Source organism: Lissotriton vulgaris, chromosome 2_1, assembly GCF_964263255.1.
Source record: "Lissotriton vulgaris chromosome 2_1, aLisVul1.2, whole genome shotgun sequence".
NCBI lineage: Eukaryota > Metazoa > Chordata > Amphibia > Caudata > Salamandridae > Lissotriton > Lissotriton vulgaris.
The window spans coordinates 785,946,998-785,961,917 of NC_141687.1; the positions used below are offsets into that span (position 1 = coordinate 785,946,998).

General features: G+C 44.1%; 1 protein-coding gene across 1 annotated transcript in view; it reads right to left on the minus strand.

The window, feature by feature from the left end:
* The window catches only part of LOC147731161 (dynein axonemal heavy chain 11-like), a 1,538,124-nt gene that overhangs the window by 82,869 nt on the left and 1,440,335 nt on the right, over positions 1-14,920 (minus strand). Inside the window, exon 46 of the mRNA XM_086956147.1 lies at positions 4,668-4,808. Within this exon, the coding sequence (XP_086812273.1) occupies positions 4,668-4,808 (141 nt within the window). The remainder of the gene's footprint in view (positions 1-4,667; positions 4,809-14,920) is intronic.

Sequence of the window (14,920 nt, forward strand, 5' to 3'; positions counted from 1 at the left end):
CTCTCCAGGTGAGGCAATCCCTGAACCTGGCATCCCAGCCCAGGATCTAAACCCTGCGACTGAGCAGACCCCGAACCTCTGGAGCTCGAATTACAGATGCCCCGGGTTCTCCTGACACTAGGGGATCCCCTTCACTGGATGGCACATCAGGACAGACTAGGCTCCCAACCTGGGGTTCCCTTGTGGAACTCTCCAGGCCCTGAGACTGTGGTTGGGGCACCTCGGGACACCTCCCTGTCTCACTCCTTCCTGTAGATAGGACGTGAGGCCCTACAACCCTCTCACTAACCCGGGACCTAGCGGGTCTATTCTGCGCTTCCCCCACCTCGCTGGGTCGGAAGAGCCCTGCACCATTCCCTTCAGGATCACTCCCCAATGTTCTCGCAGACTCTCTGGCACTCACCCAAAGGTCTGCCTCCCGTGCAAGTTCACTGGGGTCAGAGAACCCACACTGCAACAGGTGGTGACGCAACCTTGGGAAGCAAATCCTCAGCATGTGTTCCCTGATAACTACCTGGAACAGCCCTTTCCCATCATCCACTGCGCTACTAACCACCCAATCCTCCAATGAAGTCCAACACACGTCCACATACTACCCCAGGACTGATGGGGCAGTTTTCCCCTGCCCGTGAACTCCAACTTGTCCCCTCCTAGGAATCAGGCACCGTCTCCCTGGCTCTGAGAGTGGGACTCCCTGCACTGGAATCACTCTCGCTGTCACCACTGGATCCCACCCTCACTGGTGAATCCAGACCTCTGAAACCACTCTCAGGGGACAACCTACACTCCTGAGCTAGTCTCTCCCTGGCGAAGGACCTCTCTGCCTCCGCATGACATTTACTAGGCCATCTCACACCACCCATGGCCTATACAACTCTCTACCATGGGGGAGACATCCTAAAACAGGGGGGTGAAAAGCGAACAAGTTTGGGAAAATGGGCCAAGTGCAACAAAGTTAAATACATGGGGCCTCATTTATGAAGGCCTTGCACCACTGGTGCGTCACTTTTTCCCATGTTAAAAGTGACGCACCGGCAGCGCAAGGCCTTCATAAATAAGGCCCATGGAATGTTAAAGATTTTAAAGAAACCAAAACTTATTTTGAAAAATATTTAATTGTGTGCAGCAGGAAACACTAGACTGAAAATGTTAAATGAAGGGTTGTTTAAAGTGAAGTAATTGAGCAGAAATTTGGATGGCTGAATAGTTGGGTGATTGGGTAAGCATGTGGATTCGTTGACTGGGCAGGTGTAATGGTGGATGGTTGGGGTGGAGTTAGATGGAGTAACTTTTGGGTGGGATAGTCAATGAAAGGTACAGATGAGTGGAATTGTGTCTATAAGGATGGGTGATGGATGAATGTGGTTGAGTGGATGGGTTGATGGATGGACTGAAATGGACGAAACGGGTGGATGACACAGATTGATGCGATTGTGTGGGCTATGGGTAGTGGCAGCTCCTCCGCTAAGGTGTAGGAGCATCACCCCACTGTTCAATAGGAAAAATAAAATGATAATAACACAACTGTATTATCATTTTATTTTTCCTACTGCAATGGCTCAGTTTCATGAGGGCGGGGCTGACCAGAGAAGGGGGGAGGAGTAGTCTTGGGCCGGCCAAACAATCATGCGCACTTTGCATGTTCTTCACCAGCTGTCTGGTAGCAGCCGCTACTGGCTATGGGTGTGTCCTGTATACAAGGATTTTGGTGGGGTGACCCCTGTATCGCCAGTGTCCAAGCATGTATGCTCCATGGCAGTCCACAGATCAGAAGAAGTCATCAGCACCTGGGGGAAGGGGGTTCCAATGGCATACAAGTACCCCTTTAATACCTGAGAGGGTAGCCACATTCTTGCATTTATAATTCGTCAGCTGGGGAACACCCAAAGTCTCCAGGATTGATTATTTTTGTCTCTCAGACATCCATAGAATTTGTTTTGCATTATCACAGAGCAGGTACGAGGTGGGACAGCATAAAGAGGCTACTTAAAGAGGAGATAATCTCCTGCGAAGGTGAAAAACGTTCTCCCTGTGCAAGTAGAGAGATAAAAAAGAGGATTATCGACGTTTTTCAGTCTGCATATGAACCTTCAATTGACATTCGTAATCTCTGGTTTAAAAAGACATTCTCCTGCAAAGTCTCATGTAGTGTAGATGAACGCTACTAAACCAACTTTACATTTCTGCTTTTACTCTAATCTTTTTGATGCCTCATTTTGCTTTTGTGATATTAATGTGGCTCTACATTTATAAGTCGGACATGTCATTGACGTTGTATCAGTTGTTTAAAGTTGTGGAATCGTGGTGTTTCACATGGTTTTAGTATTTAGGTAATACGTAGTGCTGCTTGTGAAGGGACCACATTATTTCTCATCTTTTGAACTGAAACAAATAGATTGAAAAAAACATGCAATCACCTGTAGCACACCAAATTTACATATGCTTCAGGGCGTACACACTCCACAAATACCTCTCAAGAGTATCTGGCACCATCCGATACATTCCAATGGAACATATTGCTTCACCCCCTTGCACCTTCTTTTATAATTATATGGGTAATTCAGTGTTCTTTTGCCATGAGTCATGCAACCAGCAATCTTTATGCTCATCTCGTAGCAGTTGTAAACCATGTTGAGAGGGCGCCTCATAGAAGGGAGGCATTCACTGACAGGGCAAAGTTGATTTGGCCAAAGTTGGCAATCTGCCTAAGGTCCTAGGCAAACCAAGCTCTCCACTAAAGTTTAACTACCTCTGCCAGAATCCTACCCACCACCCTAGAGTCTATGGGAAGTGCATTTCCCTCCTTAGGAATTTTATGCCATTCCAATAAGTATGTTTCAACAATCAGTTAGCCACCAAGTAGCTAATACCATGTGCATTATTCTGACCAAACAGTGGGGCACCTTAACCAATCTTTCACGCATTGCTGGGCAGCAAGCAAAGTTTCTGTGCTGCGTTGCACGAAAGGAGAGAGCAGAAATGCTACTTATTTACAAAGATATCTATTTTATTTATATATTTTATTTGAGAGCTTTATATAGCTAGAGTCGAAGGTATCAGAGTGCTTTACAACAGGGAATGTTCACATCAAAGATGACAAGTCTATACAGAGCATCTGATTCAGTGTGCTTTATAATATAGCAAGTACAGTAGACATTTATATGGAGCATTCCTGCTCTCTTCTTGCACTGGTCCACTGTGTGCAGCCAAGTGCCAATGCAGGCACCCATGTACCATAGTGCAAGGCTGTCTGCGTTACAGGCAGGGTTGTTTTTGTGCAGGAAGGGACAACTTCATGCATAAAACAATCCATTGAGGTATTTTTCTTTTTCTTTTGTGCTGCAGACTGCAGCACACTTAGAAAGAGGAAATAACGAGGTAAAATAAAGATATTTCTCCTCGTTGCACCTCTTTGGGAAAGGTGTAGTATTTTGACACATTTCCAGAGTTACTAGCTTTAGTAATTCTGGGAGTGTGCCAACATCAGAGGGCGGCTGCATGGGAACGGCCATTCTCCTCCCATGGAAAGCCTCCCAACTTAAAATGTAACATAACGCAGCGAAAGCAGCTACATTGCGTTACATTTCTTTACAAAGCCAGCAATGCCGTGCAATCAGGCCTTGCATGGCTTTGTAAATTCCAAATAAGCCTTTGGAATTCCCTGCTTCACTTTGTGCAATACAAAGGCTACACAATGAATGCTCAACATTATGCAGTTTCACATACACATCTAATAAGTATCAAATTTGTTCCTCATCTTTGGCAAATAATAATTAGGCTCAGTCTCGATAATATGACAGGTATAGTAGGATTGTGAGAACACTTTCTTCGACAATACTTTGTGACATCTTTGCCTATGCCAAATAGTCAACTCAAATATTTATTTTAGGACGCATGCCCTGCACTATTTAACGAATGACTTAAGGTTGTGGAGGTGTCCAGAAGACTCTGATAGCTGAAACGTGTCAGCTGTTGTGTCGTTCATGGGTCAGACAGTTGTCTAGAAGGGCAGGTGTATGGGTATCCCCCGTAGTGCACCCGTGGCCGTGCAGCACATTGGTTTGAACTTGTAAACTGAAAAACTCAAATGTTTGCAATGAAAACTAAAAAGGAACTTGACAATTCTCAACTAAGCTCAATTAACTCCCTACATTATCAACTCACCTTAATTATCTAATCAAAAACTATTTTATTAAAGTTTTTTCATAGAAAAACAATCTGCTCACAAATTGATAAATGGTTATATATATGTGGGGTGGGGTCAGGACATGAGATGGAAGTAGAGGGGACATGCGCACACTGCTCCATGCAAGAAACCTAAGATATAAATCAGTAGAATAGTGAAAACTGCCTAAATAATTAGTAAGGGAAGGGGTGATGGGCCGGGTGAGGGAGCAGAGAGGAGGAGTTTGAAGGCCTTCTACTTTAATGTAAATAATAGCCCTACATTAAAAAATAAAAGTTCTAATTAATATTTTTCAATGAGTTTATTGCCTATACATGGAAAGCCTTTTACGGGGCAGGCAAAGAACTATACCCGGGAGGGATCCCGCTCCACCTGCATCATAATTGGCCTGGTGTACTTGCACCCAGTTTTCCATGGTGCAGGAACAGTGGACTCTATTTTTCCGTGTGGAGATGAAGGCCAGTAACGACCTGTGACGTACCTTCCACGTGCAGGCCATAGATGTACGCGCCTTCTCGAGCGGGCTGTGTGAACTCCTCCTTATACTTCTTGGTGACATCTACCGTTAGGTGCATTTTGTCCAAAGGCCATTCATTTTTTCGAGCTAGGCTTTGCATGACGGCTGGAAGAAACGTGAACATATATTAGTCAGTTAATTATTTTTCTGACTCCACTGAAAAAATTCAAAACGTTGTATAATTGATGCATGAAAACGTATCTTTTGAACTTTTGGTATTGCAGACCTAAAGGCCAACAGGTCAGGTGTCTCCAACGAGTAGATCGTCATCAACCAGTGGCTGTCCATCTACCTGTGAGTAGCTCTCCAGTGTGTTTCCCGGTCTTCCACTATAGAAGCTTTTGCATGGTAAAATTGAAAACGTACTCAAGACAAAAATGCGTGTATTGTCGAAACTCATAAACTAAAGTTTGGAGAAAAATAGTGAAATGTTCAAAATGTGTTTAAAGCTATTATTTCAGTTGTAGAGATATATTACTTGTATTTATACTTTGGTGCCAGGGGATTTGTGTCTATGGTTTGTATGTAGTACCCATGCAAAATTTCAATTCAAATTCTCAACGTCTTTTTTACTTTACTGCTGGAAACCCTGCCTTCTGCACCAGGGGGGGGGGTCACTGCTGACAATCTTGGATGGGGTGTTCACTTTTACATTACTAGTATTAGTAGCTCAGGTTGAATTTAATTGAACATAAGTATCTCTTGTTACAGAAAAGAACGGAGACCCCTGCAATAGGTATGTCCATACTTTTTGCCTTCCATGGATGTCATATTGGGGTTTTCAAGGGTTGCATTTGTATTCCATTCTGCTGTTATTAGCGGCCCCCTTTTCTGGCTCATTTTCAGGTGTTTTTTAGGGAAAGGTGATCTTATTTTTGGATGGAAAAATGTCAGTATCCATATTTAAATGTCTCTTTTTGCTCTCGGTATTGAACCGGTGTTAAGAAAAATTAGGAAAAATGTATTCTTGATAGCAAAGTTAGGGCATAGCTACCTCAGTTCCAAGATTCAGTTAGCCCAAGTTGTTTCTGTGAATTCAGGAGCCTCATTTATGAGGCCGTGTGTCACTTTTACGCTGCCGGTGCTTCACTTTTTGTGACGCACCAGCAGCGTAAAAAATGTGCCTTGTTGCACCATATTTACAAAGTGACGCATCTAGGTAGATGCGTCACGTTGTAAACCCCTGCGCTACATTATACCTGCGCCAGGTATAATGTATGCAGGGGGGCGTTCTGACGCAAGAAAAGGTCATACATAGAAGTGACACAGTGAAATCTATAACATTTCACTGCGCCACTTCTGGGACGCAAATGCGTCAATTTCTTACGCCTGCCTCACAGCAGGCGTAAGACTGGCGCAGGCCCTTTCACATGGGGCTTGCCCCATGTGAAAGGGCACATTGCTAGAGTTGCGTCACTTTTGTGACACACTCCAGCAATGCGTCACTTTTGCACCATACAGATACGTCAGAAATACTGACGTATGTGTAACTCCTTGCGACATGATGCGTCATATTATAAATATGACGCATCCAGCATGTCGCAAGGAGGGCGCAATGAAAAGTGACGCATCGCTGTTTTCACGCAGCGATGCGTCACATTTCATAAATGAGGCCCCAGGTACTTACAGTCAATGGCGTAGCTAGACCAGTTGCCGCCCCGTGGCGGTCCCTGCAGCAGCTGCCCTGCAGCCATATGTAAAAGATGGGGGGGTGGCAATATCTGCGGCAGCCGCCCAGCAGCCATGTGTATGAGTGGGGGTGCTGGCAATATTACAAGTAAAGAGGGAGGCTGCTGCCCCCAAAACTCGTGCAGCCAGGGCAGACCACCCCGCCAATGCTTGCTGCGTCACTGCTTACAGTCTTCTGTTTATAATAGGACCCGGGAATCTCGGCAGGGTTGCAAGGGTACCCTGCAATTGCCAGTGAATGTTTCATGAAAATGCATTGGTGTGGAAATGAGATTCCCTTTGCTTAACTAGCTTTTCCTCTCTTACATCCTTTGTACGTAACAACTGTGAATAACAACAGTTCTTTTCATTTCTCTCTTTAATTAATTTATGCTACCTTATATACTCATTTACAATATTTTGATGCATGGCAGGGCAGCAAGCCTTCCTGCTGCGCTGCCATGCACCAAAAGAAAAGGGCAGGAAAGCGCCATATTGCTGGCGCACAATTGGCAGCCACGTGCTGATGCAGGCACCCCTGCACCATGGAGCAAGGGTGTCTGTGTTGTGGGGATGATTTTGTGAAGGGAGGGACACCTTCCTGCACAAAAACAATAATTGATGGCTTTTTACTCTTTGCGGCACACGTAGAAAGAGTAAAAAAATAAAAAGAGAAATACAATTATTTCTTTTTGTTGCGCCTCCCTTATGCCTTCCCTGGGGTGGCTTGAGATTATGACGCATTCTCATGGTTACAATGCATTGCAAGTCTGGGAATGTGTCAGATTACATGGATGTTGCATGGGAAAGCCCACAGCAATACCCATGGAATGCCACTTTCACCCAGAGTAATGAGTGAAAGGGGGCAATATTAACAAGGCCATCAAAAGCCACGCAGGGTAGATTTACGTGGCCTTGTAAATATGGGCAGGCACACTGCGCTGCAAAAAAGTGACTCACCGGCGACAAAATGGGCTTGTAAATAAGCCCCTTTATTTCGAAAGGCAATCATATTGCTTATACTTTTACAACCTGTACATTATTATGGAATGAGGTAGGCATATGGGCCTATACACAGACTGCATTTTGTGGTACTACAAAATTCAGTTCACAAGCCTATAGGCAGAGGTTTCTCCTCTTTTATCTTTTTCTGTGTGGAGAGCTCCACTCCAGCTGCAGAGACTCCGCACATGTAAGTCTATGTTTTAGTAGTATACGTGGAGGGCGGGAAGGATGGATGTAAAATTGGGAATACTTACTGCTAAAAGGAAGGGGGTTAATGAAGGAGTAAGGAAGGGTTAAGGGAAGGTAAGGAAGGGGTTTAGGAAGGGACATCCACTCACCCACAAAAGTGTACGCCGATTGCTATTCAGAAACTGCACTTCTAAAGTTACTACAGCCAAAAAGGAACCCTGAACAGCTGCAACTGTGCTCCAGCTCCAAGCTAGAGTAAGTCCAGCACCACACAAGGCCAACCACTGGCACCTCAACACCATCACATAGAAAACATGTTTACAAATGATTGATACATAATACATAGTAAAAATATAATTTTGTTACTTTTAGTTGAATATAATTTTTTTAATTTATCATTAAGTAAGATATGTTCATTTAATTCAATATAATCAAAATAATTATATTTTAAATCTAAATCGAGTTATTAATTCAGTAACTTCTTTGTGTTCTACATTTAAAAAAGAAAATTAATAACTTACATTAATATTTAACATAACATATTTTTATTTTATTTTTATAATTTTCATAAACATTTTTACTTTTTTCTGCACTTTACCATAGGGAGAAGTCCACCACCTATGTGGAGAGACTCTCTGACAGTGCTTAATGAGCCGTTGGTTGCTGGTTGGGAGGCACCGGCACTTATTTTGGTCACCTGCACTCATTTGGCCACATCAGGCATTTTCCGAGGCCAACAGAGGAAAAAACAAACAAAACGAAAAGAAGGAGGAAAAGAAACTCGGAAAATCCGACCCCAGGGGAGAAAGCAGACTACTTTAAGAATGAGGTAACGTGGCAGGGAGTGACTGGCAGTGAATTAAAGAGGCCTCGGGTGGTGTTGGGACTGTCCTCCCTGGTTATTCACGCTCTGACAGGTTTATAGCACCTGCTGCAGGTGTCTGAGCAGCGCTCTGAGCCCCGGCACCTAGGGGCATATTACCAACAACTAGCGATAAGTTTTGTCTCTAACTTGTTTAGAGACAAAAATTATCGGCGCACATCGGCGATTTTTATCGCTGATAAACCTTGCTATTAGCAAGGTTTATCGCAAATGCGATAAAAAACGGCCGCAATGCATGAATATCGCTGAAAAGTCAGTGATATTCATGCATTATCGAGCAAATGCTCTTAGCCATGTTATCCACCTCCCATTGGATAACATGGCTAAGAACTGCTCAGGGCAGGTGTTAGCTTTTGGAGATATTCCCGCTTAGCGCGAATATCTCCAAAAGTTGGTAATAGGAGATAGCGATGTTAGCGACTGTTTCCAGTCGCTAACATCTTGGCACGCCCACTTTGCATGTCATTAGTGATAAATATCACTGACATGCAAAGCGGGGCCCAAGATGGTCGCTATCTCCTTTTAGCTGTCACTAACTGGTGTTAGCGACAGCTTGGTAATAGGGAGATAATTTTATCTCCGCTTTCTTGGCTTTTAAAGCCAAAAAAGCGGAGATAAACCCCCTTGATAATATGCCCCCTATTATTTTACTAATAAAGTACTGCTCCCTGAATCCAGGTAAGTGGGGATCTATGTGAAAGAGGAGGTGAGCTTAAAGCTCTAGCTGCAGAGTATTATCTAGACCTTTTTGTGTGTTAACGTGGTTATGCTGCACAGGCCAGCATTGGTTGGTAAGTAAAAGGTAGCACAGAATGTGTCTCCATGTTTCTAGCAAAGAGGTGCCCCTAAAGCAAAGAGGGCAGCTTGAAAATGTGCCCTAAATATAACAAGCATTGCTAATTTGGATTGCAGTCCTTGCTTAGCTACATTTATGATAACCACACCTTGCCCTACAGACAGGCAACTTAAGGCAAGGCCTTGGAGTGTTGAAAGCCCCCAGCAGGTCACAAAGGACTAGGAAACTGCTATAGCCAATCCCTTAGTAGACTCCTTCTTCAACCCTTATGGCTCTGCCCTGCCAGAAGCCTGAGCTTCTAGAGAAATGAGTTTTCCTACTCGTCCCTTTCTCTCAAACTCCCTACTCAGCTCAGGTCTCTCGGTAAATGTATACATTAGAGGAAGGGGTTTCCTGAATCGTGAGCCTGTGGAATGGGGATGAGTTTTAGCAGTCTCCTCCCTCCTCAGCTCTCCCTATGGGCTGTTTTACTACCTCTCAAAGTTAAGACCAGAAATTATACCCCATGCTATGCCCAAATTCACGGATTGTCACCCCTACTGCCCGTATCTTCCTCTGAATAACCTATTTTCCTCCCCTTTCTTATTTTCTTGTCTCTTCTTTCCTTTGCAATATGTTGATCAAAAACCCAAGCACTTGCAAATGTCGGAGGACCAGTTCATCCTTAATGCTCCTTCCTCATTCCCTCTATCTTTTCCTTTCATCTCCTCAGTCTTTCCCACCTCCGCTGTCTACCCCCCATACTTCGAAGTTATTCTGGGGTGGCATATTCTTTTTTATAAACATTTAACATAAGGGGTATTTAGGTAAAATGAGGCTATATAAAGTGTGTGTTGAGGACAGCACTGAATTCCTGGCTTGGAGCAGTCCATTACTATGGCACAGATCTTTTGTGAAAAATGCAGATGTCTTGGCGAGCACATATTTTGGAATATACATACAGAATCATGTTTTAGAAATTATTTGCAGATTTTCGAAATTTGGGGATTTTCCTAAGGTTTCTCTCCAAACCTCAGGGGTTTGTGTCTCTGCAGATATTTCCAGTGAGAAACAAAGCGCACAGAAACATCTGAGAAGAAGAAGGAATGGCTAAATCAAAGTCGCTGAGGCTGTCTTCTGTTCCCAATTAAGGGAATGTCAGAAACTTCCAGCCACTCCATTGCAAATGGCAGGGTTCCAGTCAGCCACAAGAATACCGAGAAGAGGTGAGGAGGGGCTAGAGAGCCTGGCATTACAACATTCAACGAGAAATGGAGAAGCAATGTGTGAGGGGGCGGGTGCTGTACATTTTTCATAATAAGGTGGTTTGTAAATATTCAGCAATTTTGAAGAAAAAAAAACACAGTGAAAGCATTTTAAGGTACTAAGTTTTGCTACTTCCAACACTTAATTGAGGCACATGAATGCACATTTTCATTGCTATTACTTCAAATCTGACCTTTTTTCAAGTAGAAGATAGAAAACATTTCAAATAGCTTCCTTAGATTTAAATAGTTTCTTCTCATTGCCGCTGTGGGAGGTTCACCAGACTGGGTACACAGTGTCCACCCAGTAGCACATCTCTTCTCATCTGTGCTTGTACCATGACAGAAAGAGATGACTTATGGAAGTTAGTATTAATTGTGATCCTGCCTATTGCCATGAATAGAAAATGAGGTGCTAATTGTCGAGCCTGAATCATGTGTGATGGGGGCATGGCCGGCGGAGGCCAAGATGGCCAGGAAGACTTTAGGCTCTCTTGCTGGCCTCTTCTTTTTGTAGTAAAAGTCCACTCCACTGTTCTTCTCTGGATAGACTGTACTATGATATCTGTGACATCATAGAATGCCTGAGTGTCCCTCTAACTTACTGTGGCAGTTGGTCATCTCAGGCTGAGCTGCTAACAGCTGGCTCCTGGTGGGGTTTTACTTCTGTACTTATTATCTTGGAAGGAACTTACAATAAAGGATCTTAACCTACACAGTGGACTGTGCATCTTCCTTGACTACACTTTTCCACTCATGTTGGCCGATAAATCTGCAACAATTTCAGGAGATGAGACACAGATGAGGCGGAACCAGAGGGGCAGGGGCCTGGAGTAGAGCTCTCCAGCATGGCCCTGGATAGCACCAAAACATAGCAGCAACAGAAGAAAGACAGAGATCTATCCATGACCTGAGACAATGCAGCATAACCGAAGCTGCAGTCCCACCCAGAGCGGATACTTTTTTCTCCAAGCAGGCAGGGGAGGGAAAGTGAGGAGGCTTTGACCTAAGGGTCACATTTTGATGCCCCATTGTCACTTGGTGCATCTGACCCACCATGCCCAGGTAGCAGTTTGGCCTAATCGTGGACCAGCTGGATTGGAAACCAAGATTCTGCCCTTTTGTTCATAGTGATTAACCCTTCTACGCCAGTGTTGTTCCCCTGCTCACATTTTCCCTAAAACTATGTCGGGAATGAAAAAGAAATAAGACTATTCCGAGCCCAAATCTTCTGCTTAAAAAAAGTCAAAACAATTCAGGGTTTGAATTCCTTCATGGGGTGCAGGTGAGCAAGGCGGAACAATGCTCTTGAGGTCTATAATAATTCTATGCGTGGAGTGGGCCCTAACGCAGCATAGGATCGCTGCAGCATTAACAGTAGTGGAGCAGTAGGTGAGCAGTAGAGAGCAAATATACGGATACTGGGTGTCTCATCCTTGCCCTCTCAGGAGTCACTCACAGATGAAATGGAAACTGTGCTGCGAGACTGGCTGACCTGAAAGAAAGAGGCGAATCAGTTGCAAAAAAGAGTTGGGAGGACCAACCAAGGTGGGCTGTATGCAAGTGATATCATGGCGCATGACATGAAAGCATATGACATCGTAAATGGTATCACAGGAAGTGACATCACAACCCATGACCTCACAGGAAGTTGGATCACAAAAAGTGACATCAGATCTTAATACCTCACACATATGTTTAGCAGGTATATGGTGAGAACATTTGAGCACATTACGAGATTAAACAAATGAGATTTTGCATCACGGTAATGGCAAAACCGTGATGCAACCCAATACAAAATCTAGGCCTTCATTTATACATTTTTTTTTAACTCTGCCATAAAGAAATTGGCAACAAGGAGAAACTTGGCAGTAAATGTATTCTGCTTCATTTGTTGCGAAGTCTGCATTTTAAACTATTTTATGGGGTTAAGGTACCTGCTCCAGAGATCTTTGTGTGCCAACTAAATCTCAGGGAATAATAATAATGGTAACATAACTCTGGAGGATAACCATTTAATGGAGAGATCTGTGTTTTGTCTAGTCCCCATTGTGAAACAAAGTAGCATAGAGGCTTAATATGTCTCCTGCAAAGCACATCATATAACATGCAGATGATACATTTTAATTTTATATTGCTAAGTAAATGGTTTATTGTTTTTAACCCACAGATCCTTTTGTTACTTGTACATAAATTGTAATCCTTCTAATATAGCACAGTGAGCTATGGAGGAGATGTGACTCTTAAACCTTGTAACACTCACTGGATTATGTAACACTGATTTATAGACTTATGATTTATTTTCAATGTATAATATGTATGTGTGATGTAAAGCGCTCTGACACCCTGCATTGGGATGAGTGGCGCTATAAAGAAAGAAATCAAAATAGTGGTATTTAAATTGATAGTCGTGTAAATACTGGGACAGGCCAACACATCTTGCACTCTTACAGTGCATGCATATCTCTTATATACAGGGACTGATCAAAGTCAAAACGATGCCTCTCTTCAGTACTTGTTAAGTAATAACATGCTGTGCGCCTTTGTTTTCCCTTCATTGTATTTGCATCTGGGTGTGAAGCACCAGATAGCTCTCAGCCAGGATACAAAACAAGAGGAGGACGGATGGCCCCTTAACATCACCCTTTGTTTTGGGGCCAGCTGGAATTCCAAATAACAAAGCCCCCTCCCTATCTGCACGCTGCTGCTGGGAAGGAAAGCAGACAATGTACAGGCGCTGCTGAATGTGTCACGGTGTCTGAATAGTACACAGGGACAAATTCAGCTTTGCGTGGCTTTGTAAAGAAATGTGACGCAACACAGCTGTTTGCGCTATGTAAGATTACATTTCAACTTGGGAGGTGTTCCATGGGTGGAGCTCAACTTCTTAGCAGGGTGGATGGCAGCTACTCTGTAAAAGCAGTGGGCAGATGCCGTCTACCAGTGGCAGTGGGTCTATCTACGCCACTGCCATCTACCCACCTGTACGCTCCCCTTGAAGAAGTAAATGAAAAATCAATTTGTGAGAAGGTGTGGGTGGTCTTGAGCTCTGCAGATTTTTGTGATAACATTTTAGAAGTATTGCATCGTAAACCGAGGTTGGAGTAAGAGGATTGGCAAGTATGCTTTTTCCTGATTTGAGCTGGGGGCCCTTACCTAGGAAGAACGCCTTGATAGGCATCACGAGAAATTTGGTGCACGCCCAAAATAAGTGATTTACCTGGGAAGAAACTCTTCTTTAGTCTGGTAGATGCTGCAAAGTTGTTCCTACAAAAACTGGACCGGCCCGAGGGTTGAATGTCCTGACTCTTGTGATGCGCAGCTGAATGATGTAGCAAGACTGGTTTAATAACAAGTCTACAAGAGGTGAAGGTGATAGGGGAGAGATCTTCTATGTTTTTTTATTTTTATTTGCATTTGTAAAGTTACAAACTTCAACAAAACCAAACAGCAGTACATTGCCTGTTGACCATGCAGTCGGTGGAATATAGGTGTTGTCATCATAGGCACATCGTATATATGTTCAGAACCACATACAGTAAATATTGTTATACACACATTTCAGCTTCCATTACAACAAGTATCAGCTCAGTACAATAGGTCAGACAGTTACCCAACATTACGGTACAGCAGAGGAGTTATCATTTCTTAATGTCCATATTAGGGATCATCATGGTATCTATTGTGTTTAACCAGTCAAATGTCCCGGGGCGGACTCGTGTTGGCATTAGCTCCCAAAAGCTCTCCAGCTGAGTCTTGCTCTGAGTGACACTCAAGATCCTTCCCTTCGTTGTCGGCGGGAGGGTCGCCCTCCAATGCAGAGCCACCTTGCGCTTTGCCATGAGTAAAAGCTTAGCCATTAACTTCCTCAGTTTCGACATGACATCAGAGATAGCGCCCAACAACGCCACCAGCGGTGTGCAGGGCAGCTCCCCGCCAATTATGTTGTGTATGTGGCGTAGTGTCGGCCTCCAGAAGTTGGTTAAGGGGTGGCACTGCCGAAGCTACGTGTAGGAATGTTGCCTGCGCCACTCCATATCGCCAGAAGCAGTCGTCGGGCCGCAACCCCATGCGGTACAGCTGCACCGGGTTCCGGTATAAGCGGTAGATGTACTTGAAGTGGCTCAATCTAAGATGATAGTTAGAGGATAGCATTTTTAACTGACCCCAAATAAGCTTCCACTGGTCGTCTGTGACTCCCATCCCCATGTCTTCCTCCCACACCGTGCGAGCCCCTGGGATAGTGAGTGGGTAATCACGTTGCGTAATATAGTATAAGTGAGTAATTAGCTTGCGGCCGCGTTCCACCGCGAGAACATTCTCGAGTGCTGGTAATGTGTGGGGAGGGGGGTCGGAAATGTGACAAACTTGCTTCTGCGTGTAACGCGCACTTGGTAATATAGCAACATGTCCGCTGCCGATGGGTCTGCTG